This window comes from Dama dama, chromosome 3 (assembly GCF_033118175.1).
Source record: "Dama dama isolate Ldn47 chromosome 3, ASM3311817v1, whole genome shotgun sequence".
NCBI lineage: Eukaryota > Metazoa > Chordata > Mammalia > Artiodactyla > Cervidae > Dama > Dama dama.
Window position 1 is genome coordinate 66,055,589 of NC_083683.1, and position 11,789 is coordinate 66,067,377.

General features: G+C 39.9%; 1 protein-coding gene across 3 annotated transcripts in view; it reads right to left on the reverse strand.

Moving 5' to 3' along the window:
• Nucleotides 1–3,333, reverse strand: part of USP15 (ubiquitin specific peptidase 15) — a 131,818-nt gene extending 128,485 nt beyond the window's left edge. For all 3 annotated transcript variants that reach the window (XM_061130997.1, XM_061130986.1, XM_061131025.1), the window contains exon 1: nt 3,177–3,333. In XM_061130997.1, coding sequence (XP_060986980.1) covers nt 3,177–3,265 — 89 coding nt within the window. In that variant the 5' untranslated portion in view covers nt 3,266–3,333. The remainder of the gene's footprint in view (nt 1–3,176) is intronic.
• Nucleotides 3,334–11,789: the final 8,456 nt, after the last annotated feature.

The following is an 11,789-nucleotide window of genomic DNA, read 5'->3' on the forward strand; positions in this document are numbered from 1 at the left end:
TTTTATTAGAAGAAACTACCATGTACCTAAAAATTAAGTTGTCTTTCATTCATCCAAAGCAAACAGTTCTAGTTCCTTTACTCTTTTCCTACAGTTTCTAAATTCTAATAGTGTTGTTCATAGTTTTCTGAATCTCTCCCTGGAGCTAAACACAGATCAGGAAACAGCACAAAAGATCACGCCTTCTAAGACAGATAGGTGTTACTTTTATACCCAACCTTTTTAAGAAGTGTATCTCTTTTACATCAATTTTGACATTTTTGTCACTATAAAATTTAATACCAAACATATCATAAGGTTTGTTACTCATCTCAGACACATGTAGCTTATTTTCATCTCTAGAAAGTTAGCTTCCAGATAAAAATCATCCACTATTTACAAATAAACAGAAATTCTAGTAGCCACATAGAAGCAAATCTTTATCCTTGGCCAGGTGTTAGCATTAATTACCAGAGTAGTAAGAGGCCGTCCTTATCTGCAAAGTACTCACAACCTAATTAATGATCTTTACTTATTTGAATGTATTTGACTATAACAAGAAATGTTAGTATTAAAATTTCAAGAATAAACTCATGGTAAACCTATCATTTTTTCTTAACAGTGCAATCAGTCTTTTCAAGATGGTAATATACATATGCCAAGACGATGTTTCATTTGTATATGGCCCATTTCAGCTATTAAAAAACAAACAGAATTTTCTCAAACACCCATAAATGACTAATCCAAGGCTTTTTTAAGACTTTAAAAAGAGAAACAACTGTTTAACAAGTTTTACTGAGTACCAGAAACATGAACCCAAGCTACAACTAAACCATTAAATATTCTTTACCAATTCTGTACTCACGAACACTTTATCAAATTCATACTTAACAAATTACTCTCCTTAAAATTCTGAATCAAACTTTCGCTAATTCCTTTTTTGATAGGTTTCACCTGCTAATTCCAAGTCAACTGGCTCACATATAAACCAAATTAGTTTCTGGAGCATCCCGGTACCATCTTTTCCTGCATTTTTTTTCCTTCAAATGAGAGGGGAAATCAATTGTGAGGATAAAAATTTGCACATTCTGCTGTTACTTAAATGTCTGGGCCTCAGTTTTCTTTTCTTTAAGATGGAAGCACTGAAACGACTCAAATTTATGAACTTCCTGTATTTACTCTTATAAATATCAACAGATCTTTAAAATGATTTACAGAAACTTTGTCAAAAATAAAAAGGCTAAACTTTAAAGTTTAATGGTCACAATATCCATACTGCTTTGATCATCCTTTATGGTTAACACCACCAATTATTACTCAGTATATCAAAACCACAACATTAACAAGGAGTAATATACACATAAATAATATCTATATATTAAATTAAATAGCATCACCAATCCAATGAACATGAGTTAGAGCAAACTCCAGGAGACAGTGAAGGACAGGGAAGCTTGCTGCACTACAGTCCATGGGGTCACAAAGAGTCAGACACAACTTAGCGACTGAACATCAACAAATATATTAAATTGTAGATTTGTATTTCATGAAAATCCACATTTACCTTTGTATAAGGTAGTATTAGGCAAGGTAAATTAAGAATGTTAAAATGTCCTTTAACAAACAATAGGAAGTAAGGACTGATTTCATCTTTAACAATTCACAGGAAAAGGTAAACAAAAATGTCCTAGGAAATGTCCAATTTCCCCACAGTAATAAACATCATAGGAACCCTCTGGTATGAACAAGAATGATTACTAAACCATATTTTTTGCTGCAATCCAACAAGTATATGTTTACACTCTCAGGGATTTTTAATCATATAAAACATACAGTGCAGCCTAACAAAATAAGAAAAAGTACCAAGACTTAGACCAAAGTATTTAAATTCAAGTCCCAAGTCTGCCATCTACTAGCTTACTTGACAGTGATTCTAGCTTACTTGACAATGATTCTAATACCACAGCATTTTAACAGAAATGGTGGTGATAAGAAGGTAACTAAAATTTGATGTTATCTCAAGGCAGAAAATCTTGTAGATTATTTCACTGAATCAGGATAAACCCCTAAATGAAATTATTCTGTCCATTTTGTAGAGGAAATCATTGAGATGCAATGTAAATTAACTTTCCTCAAAGTCACACTGAAAGCTAAGTGGTGGAAAGGCTAACCTAACTTGAGTCTAAATCTGACGCTCCTTCCACTAAGCCATATTGAGGAAATGAAAAAACACGCTTGCGTATTATACACAACTGTTACGGTGACGATGGAAAAGTGAAAATAACTTTTATCATAATAAAGAAGCACATGATCCTTCCTAATGAAACAGAGCACTTTAGCTTACATATTCACATACTGAAGTTATTCTGAATACCACTTGATATGGCCCACAAATATTAAAATCTACAAATCCTTTCTTCGACATTTTAAGTATATCCTTTGGTATTTTATAAGTTTGAATGTTAGCAAGTGACTGAAGCTTCAAGTGGACTTATCTGCTTCTTGCAGGCCTACGTTATCCTTCCAATAAGAGGGAAGGGCTGCACTTCTAAGAGAAACGCTGCCGGCGTCTACCAAGCCTCCACTAAAGCACAAGACCACGTGGTACCACTCAGAAGCCTAAGGTTCAGTACTGCTCGCCCTCCTTTTGACAAGGAACTAGGTTCCTCTCTCTTAAGTGGCGCCCTGACACATGCCACCTGTGTAGTAGGAACCGCAAACATCCTGCAGCCGGCCTCCCGGAAGAAGACGAGAATCAGAATAGGGGAACTTGGATGTCGACAAGGCAGGGAAAGGAAATGACTAAAGAAGTGAAGCGGGTGAGATCGGGATCAGCCGCGGGGCCAGGACCTGTCAAACATTAAGAGACTCACACCGAACGAGAGTCACCTATCGTTCGGGAAGGCCTGAAGTGGGAGCGGCACCACTAGAGGAAGAAGGACGAGGAGAACCGCACGAGCCGCCGCCGCCGCTCCCCGCAAGCCCTTCAGCAACGCCTCGACGAGCCATGAACCGTGGCCCTCATTTCGGGTCCAATCTTTGCCCCAACCTTTCGGAAGCGGCCAAAATCCTGCTGCCTGAGGCAGCCGCCGCCGGACCTGCCCGCACCTGTCACCAGCGAGACACCAGCCCGCAGTTCCCACCGAGTTCCCCACCACCCTCGGGCAACCGCAGCCACCTCAACCTCTTTCCCTCACCAGGTGTCCCCTTTCCGGAGCGAGGTTTTGAGCAGCGTCGCGATGTCAGACCGCTGGATGTCCAGATCTGCCGCTCCGCCTTCCGCCATCTTCTTCCACTAGCGGTAGCGGAGGCGGCAGCGACGGCGGCGGCACGCCCCAGAGCATTGTGGGAATGGCGTCCCGCGGCCCCGCCCAGTCGGCAGGTCGAAACCAAAAGAGACGTAAGGGTGGGGGGGGTGCGCCTCCGGACCGGCGTTGGCCCCGGGCGGAGTGAGTGCGCCGCCGGGGTCGGCTGCCTCGCGTCGGCCCCCGCCCGTCCAGCAGCTCGCCTCGGCCTCCTACGGCCCGGGAACGCCTGGTTTTAACTCTCGTCTGTGGGGCCTGGATCCTGTCTCACTTGAGCGGTGCCACCGCCCTGCCCATGCTGACTTCTGCCTTTCCCTCCGTCTTTCCCACAGACGCCTGAAAAACCTTATTTGCGCATTCACTCACACTTGAGGGTGGGGCGGCGCGGGGGGCGTGGGGACGGCTAGAATATGGCAGAAAAATTTTAACAGGTCTGTGAGTCGAGTCTTTCCGTGGCGAGCCCCAGAACCTAAACTCGGTGAAGATGGGACCAAATCTAGCAACCCGAAACCGAACGCCTAGCCGCAGTGCTCTTTCTGGGCTCTTTCTGGCGCTCCTAGTCCTGCTGTAGGCGGAGACCTTTTATAGGCTCTTTGTGACGCCTCCCCAGGCACACCCAGATAGCTGAGCTGCAGGGAGAAACATGTTCCAGTTCCTCGGTGAACAAGGTGTAAAATATGTACCGAATAGTGCCAGGTACTAAAATAAAGGAGCGAAAACAGGCGAGAAACCCATTCTCCTAGACACTATGAAGTGACATTCCTAGCCACACCTTCCCATGGTGTGTGCACCTGAAAGAAGGTAATACTAGCTATTATTTGAAGCCGATGATGTTAAAAATGGGAAAATCGAGTCTCACAAATCAAATGCCAAGGTCACACAGTAAACTTGCCTTGGAGAGGCAAGTTTATAATCCAGCTTCACAGGCACACTGGCTCGCTGTCCGGTATAGTACACTAATTACCACTCCTTACGAAAGCCTAAACTAACATAGAAACCAGGCTGCACTAATTCATTTAAAACAAAAAACAACACCTTTGTACACCTAGTGCTGCCTGACGTATAAGAACGACCTAAATATGTGTTTCAGAATTGAATTGTGGCAAAACCGCGTAAGTAATTCCAAGCATGATGTCCAGCGATTTGACTGTAAGATAACTTGATGTGAAAAGTCTAAAAGATGGATAGGAATTCCTGCCTGATCTCTCTTCTTTACTCATTTTCAGCCTCTACGCTAACTCATTTGGTGGGAATGCAGAAAATGGGTGTAATATACTGACGAGTGTTGAACCCTTCCAAGTCAGGGTAGGATAATTTGTATCAGCATTGAGATTGCTTATTTTCTTTGAAATAATACTGTTTTGTCTTTTTGTATCATCCTTGATTTGAAAGTCTGAAAACAGCTTCCAGTTCCTTGCTATTTCTTATACTATTTGACTTTTGACAAGTTAAAAATTAGTTTAACGATGAGTACTATCAAAGGGTTAAGTTTCCCTCCTTTCCCAAACCTAAACTCTGAAAGAGAACTAAGTAAGTTTTCAGAAAGAGATCACTGGATGTGGGAAGAATAATGGAGTCATATGAACGAACATGAGTTCAAACCGCATGTTCATACCTCAACCTCTAGCGGCAAAGCATTTAGCTATTGTTTAATCATTAAATTGAGAAAGATAATACCTGTGTTAAAGAATTTTTATGAAGATTAAGAAAAACAATGTATGTGTAGTACCTGGGACACAGTAGCCAATCAGTAAACGCTAATATTCTCTATTGACGGGATCATTTGTAATAGTGTGTTAATGGTATCTCAATAAGGTCGTTGGGAAAAAAAGTTACAGGTTTTGAAGACAAAGATCCTCTCCCTCATTTTATAAACACAACAACTGAGAAGTGACGCCTCATGCATACTCTGCTATCCAGTTTGGGTTGTCTTTTTTTTTTTTTTCCCAAAGAAAGGGCATTTCTGATATGTTGAAGTCTGTATCCATGCAACAAAATGAAGTAACATTTTATTTGTTTGCACCATGTTCAAGGCAATGAGTTAACTGGATATAGATGTGTCAGTTCAATGTCAATTTGAATTATAAGTCAGATTGATGAGGTCATTTTGTACACCTAACTAGTTGCCTTCAGAGTCAAGGAAGAAAGAGTCACAGTATTTTATTTAACAAGCACTTACACAGTGCCAAATCAGGTCCTAAATGCTTTAAAGTGTTATCTTGAGTCTCATAACAATTCTATGAGGCAAGTATTTTTACTCCTCTCACTAGGTAGATATGGACTTCCCTTGTGGCTCAGATGGTAAAGCGACTGCCTACAATGCAGGAGACCAGGGTTCAATCCCTGGGTCAGGAAGATCTCCTGGAGAAGGAAATGGCAACCCACTCCAGTATTTTTGCCTGGGAAATCCCATGGACGGAGGAGTCTGACTCTTTGCGACCCCATGGACTGTAGCCTACCACGCTCCTCCGTCCATGGGATTTTCCAGGCAAGAGTACTGGAGTGGGTTGCCATTACCTTCTCAAGAGGATCTTCCCGACCCTGGAGTGGGTTACCATTTCCTTCCTGACCCTGGAGTGGGTTGCCATTTCTTTCTCCAGAGAATCTTCCCGACCCAGGGATCGAATCCTGATCTCCCATATTGTAGGCAGACGCTTTACCGTCTGAGCCACCAGAGAAGTCTATCAGGCCAAAGTCCATGGGGTCCCAAAGAGTCCTACTCAACTGAGTGACATCACTCACTCATTCACTAGGGAGATAAGGAATTGAGGCAAGCGGCAGAACTCAGATTTGAAACCAAGTCAGTCTAGTCCCAGCATCTAGAAGGTTTGGGTAAATTTTTATTTTTCTACTGGCCTTTATGATCTTGATAATAGCAATCAGTTGATTGCTATAGTTAGTAAGCTTAAATTAGTAAGCAGGTTTACAAATTTATGGAAATTGTGCTTGTCATACTTCTACCCTCAGTTATGAACAGAAATAAGATACTGTTTATAAATACTAAATAGGTTAAGGTTCACTACTGAATATCTTTTTTCTCTACTGAATAATTAGATAATTGATGAGAAATGTTACTTTCCTTTGACTCACACAGATAACTGAACCAGGTGTTACATCGGCTTATTTGGAATAAGTGTCTTCGTTGATGCTTCCCTTAGTTAACTTTATAAAAAATGTACTATTTTCTTGGTGATTGCCGTTACCTTCTCAGACTCTGCACCTTTCTTACCCATTACAAATTTAACCTAGGACTTTGAATAGGGAAAAGGGGTGTCTGAGTACTTTAGATTTTAAGCTTGATATGAATCAAGTGTGCTTTACCTAAAAGCAGGATTCCCTCATCTTCAAATAATTCCCTCTCTGCTTACTGATGTTTAAGTGATCTCTTTCAGAAAGGTTATTGTATTCAACAATTAAAAGGTAGGACTTCAAATGGCAACAATTTGGAAGAGAGGAAGTCTTAAAACTAAGGTGTCAAATGAGTGCTTGATAGACCTCAGATGGACCAGAGAAAGAAGAAAAAGAACTGCATCTTTAAATAGAGTTGAATGCAAGAACGTACAAAGAATTCAAAGAGGAACATTGAATACTTCACAATTTTGTTTGGTGTTGGCTACACGAGCCTAAGGAAAAATCTGCTAGAATCAGCACATCCCCTGAAGGAACAGTGATTGATGACCTAGCTGTCTTTATTTCTCAGCTGTTCCTATCTCAGGGTCTCCAGGAACCGCTGCTTCACCTTTCCCTTCTTCCTTGTCCTTCCTGTACAGTCATTCCTTTTGATAACTCCCCACTCCCCATGCCTGTTCAGCTCTCTAAACCCTTCAGTCTTTTCCCTTTTGTAACTTTATAACTCCATTTTCCCCTCCACTAGCTCTCTGAGCAGCTAAAAGGCAGTGGAAAGGAAGGGGAGTAGTGCAAACACCAAAACAGCATGTAGTAATATGCTTAATCTGTTAATGATATTTTGAAATTTGAGATATGAATAAAAACTGTAAGTGCCACGATGCAGCTTTTAAAACTTAAAAAACCCACAGTCTTCTTATTTCAGATAAATGTTATGTTCTGATAAAGAAAAAGTAGTGAAATGAATACAGTGTCTTACACAAAGGGCCAGTGTACTTGGATTTTTGACTCTGGCTCGCTGCCACTGACTAGCTGGATCACCTTGGCCAAGTTATTTAATCTCTGTGAACATTGTTTTTTTTTCATTAAAAATAAGGTGATTAGACTCTTCTGGGGCTGAAACTCAAATGCTTGCAAGGATTCGATAATAGCTAATGTAAATGGGTGAAGCAAAACTGTTGTTAAGAAGGTGAGGAGTTGTGGGAACTCTAATGAAAGATCTGCCCTAACTAAAGTTATTTAAATAAAAAAAGAGAACAAACAAAATTATACCTTCTACCCTAAAGAATGTAGGAAGTTTAATTTTAACATCAGTGTGAAGTCTGCCAATGGATTATTCGGAGCTGCTACTTTAAAGTCTCTGTTTTGGAAGCATAACCAAAATGCTGTGAAAGCTGGCACTACTCTGGAGGTTGATGTCAATCTTTGGTAGATACTAAATGATCAGAGAACTAAACTGAGTTAAATCAATGAACAAATCAAATAGTCTTATAGATCTAGAATTATAGCAAAAAAAATTCTTAAGAGATGAGGGGGAGGGAGGTGGGAGAGGGGTTCAGGATGGGGAACACACGTAAATCCATGGCTGATTCATGTCAATGTACGGCAAAAACCACTGCAATATTGTAAAATAATTAGTCTCCAACTAATAAAAATAATTGGGGGGAAAAAAAGGATAGTATATTCTGTAGGTCCTAGATATTTCAAAATGAAATGTACCTGTATAGAGCAAAACACTTCCAAGAAAAGAGTTCGGTTATCCCATCCAAAAGAGTGGTTGGTGGTGGTTTAGTCATTAAAGTCGTTTGCAAGTCTTTGTGACCCCATGATGGTAGCCTGCCAGGATCCTCTGTTCATGGGATTTCCCAGGCAAGAGAGCTGGAGTGGGTTGCAATTTCGTTCTCCAGGGGATCCTTCCCATTGAGGGATCAAACTTGGGTCTCCTGCTTGGCAGGTGGATTCTTTACCGCTGAGCCACCTGGAAAGACATCCAACAAAGAGTGATATAGATTAAATCAAGGTTAACAGGAGGGAAATCTGCCCATTTTATTTTTTCTTTATTTGTCGCTTATATTTATTGACATATTAAAGGTTAAATGTGTTATATCTATAAATAGACTTCAAGGTTCATAAATGACCACTTCATGAAAAAATAGATATGTTAAACAGTCTCTGAGTCCTTTTCCCAAGCTTCATAATAGTAGATGGATTTTAGAAAGCTACATCATTTCAAACATGCTGATATTTTGTTTTAAAAGACAAGTTAAATTAAACAAAATATTGATCTTAACATTATATACTTGATCATTCTTATTTTATATCAGTTTTGTGTAAGAGTTTAAACATGTTTTCTTTTATGCCCATGTATCTTAGAAATCTAAGCATCCAAAGTGAGGTAGAAACTTGTGTAATGATACAGTGATTCTGCAAGTATATAAATTCCAGAGAGATTAACTTTGTTTCCTCCCAAGAGAAGATCGAATTATTCAGATTTTCTGTTTGGACAATCCTTCTCTTCATTTTGGCTTAGATAGCAAAAAGATTTAAACTGCTGACAGAGAGTTTTAGAACAATATATTTTATAATAGCAGGTCTTAAAGAGTGCATCTATATTCTGGGATTGATGCAAACTTTGCCATGAGGCATTTTTTCATAATGTTGTCTTCCCGGTATGTCTAAGCAATAGGGAAACTATAGACCATATGAAAGGTTTCGTCAAGTTAGAAGACATCAACAGTGAAGGTAAAACAAGTCAGGTGATTTAATGAAAATATTTACTATCGATTTTTGCTCTTAGCCAGGATGCTTCTCTCTAGGCGTTTTTGAACTGTCATCCGTTGTGCATTTCTAAAACTATTAGTGGTCCAAGACGACTATGTAACACACGGAAAGTAATTTGTATAGCATGAGGGATTCTTGATATGTACCGGAAATAACAATATACCTCCACATATAACTTGATTTACTTAATGTTTATGGAAATTTAATACAATATAGAGGGAACATTATATGTTTTAGAATTAGAAAGACCTATATTTGAATGCCCCACTCTGCTACTTACCAGCTTTGTGATACTGGAAACTTTTGTTTCCTCATCTGTGAAATGAGAAGAATAGACTATAACATTGAGTCAAAAAGAGCATGAAGTAATGAATGTAAAACTCATCATAGAGCTTAAAATATAGTAGCAATTCTTATTGACGAACTGTCTATCCCTCTTAGACTGGAGCATCTACTAAATGTCTAAAAAAATTCATTAAGATCACAAAGTTGCTATGCAGTAGTATAAACATATTAAAATTAGCAGTATCCCATGTCAAAGAAACCCAATCATCACAGGGGCTAAGATGGATAATATTGAAAGTTCAACTTTACTCTCAGTCTTTTCTGTGAAGGTGTTCTTAAGACTAAAACAGTGTACTTGGAAGCCAATAGTGGAATAATATACAAAAATATTTTCGTATGCATGGGAATCTCCTCTAATTATACACATAATAGATCAAATACATGTGTTATAGTCATCTTGGCTTCCCTGGTAGCTCAAATGGTAAAGAATATGTCCCCTGCGTGGGAGACCTGGGTTTGATCCCTGGTTGGGAAGATCCCCTGGAGAAGGGCATGGCAATCCACTCCAGTATCTTGCCTGGAGAATTCCAAGGACAGAGGAGCCTGGTGGGCTCCAGTCCATGGAGTTGAAAAGAGTCAGACAAGACTGAGTGACTAACTCTTTCACCTTCGCTAGTCATCTTACCTGTGGACTAAGATAGACAACGCAGAAGAACGTGTAGTGGCTTGATGTCCATGTCGTAATCCTGGAACTTGTGAATATGTTGCCATGTGTGGCACCATGGCAGAAGGGACTGTCAATTTGATTAAGGTTGAGGACCCAGAGATGGGGAGATTATCTTCCATTATCACGTTGGACCCAAGCTAATCACGTGAATCCTTAGAACTTGAGACCCTTTTCTGGCTGTGGTGGGAGGTAGATATGACAATGCAGGAACAGCTTTGAAGATGGAATGAAGGGACCACAAGCCAAGGAATGTAGATGGCTCCTAGAGGCTGGAAAAGGCAAGGAAATGAAGCCTCCAGAAAGGAACGCTGCATTGATAATGGTTTTATTTTAGCTCAGTGAAAACTGTATTCCGTTTCTAACCTACAGAAGTGTTACACAAAACTTGTGTACTGTTTGAAGCCACTAAGTTTGTGGTGACTTGTTATAGTAGCAATAGAAAACTAATACAGATCAGTGGGAAAGCAATCTATCTGGAGGAAATAAAAGCAATGCAAAGTATTTTCAGACCTAAAATTGGCAACTGTATCCACCTATTATAGTACTACCCAGATATGTTAGATCATGGGTCTCATAATAAATTGGTCTCAATAAGATTTATTCACTGTACTGCTGGTTCACGAAAGTATGGAAGATATTTTTAGCAATGAACTATAAAAGTGACTTCCCTGATGTCTCAGTGGTAAAGAATCTTCCTGCAATGCAGGAGACTGCCTGCAAAACAGGAGATGTGGGTTTGATCCCTGGGTCAGGAAGACTCCCTGGAGAAGAAAATGGCAACCCACTCTAGTATTCTTGCCTGGGAAATCCCATGGACAGAGGAGCCTGACAGGTTACAGTCCATTGGGTTGCAAGAGTCAGACACGGTTAAACCACCACCACCAATATAAAAGTGACACAATATAGAAAGTCATAGCCACACTAAAGTCTTTGGTGATTATGAGATTATTTTAACTTTTTAGGCAATGTGGCCAAAATCTTAACATCAAATTTTAATAAATATTCATCAAGAATGAGGACCTGGAGCTTGAGAATTATGCTGATTACATTTCCACTGGGTCAGATATAAGCCATGGATAGATGACAGTAGATACAAACAGCTTCTAGACCAGTTGTAATAGATTTAATTATTGTCATACGATGCAGGAGAAATGCTATAAAGATTCACTAATAGAGACTCTGAAACAGTTCAGGGAAGCAAGAGCAACAGTGAAGCCAACATCATGAATTACACTCAGAGGGAGCAGTAGAAATGAATTAGGAGTGGAGCTGTAAATACATATGAGCTGGGTGATACATATAACTGCTAGCTAACGTAGAGCACAAATCAACACTTTTATCAAAACTTGGTTTCCTTCCTCCTACCCTCCTTCCCTTCCTGCCTGTTCGTCTTCCTTCTGATCTCCCAGGGTATTTGGTACAGGTCTATGCGGACAATGGTTCCTGGATAAATACTTACTGAATGTAATGGCTTTGCAGGCAAGCTAAAACTAAGAAGAAAGCCCATGTCCACTGACTACGTAAAGTGGTTAATGGAAAACAGAAGCAGATCAAGGTAAGGAGGAAAGTACCTTGTTTTTAACAGA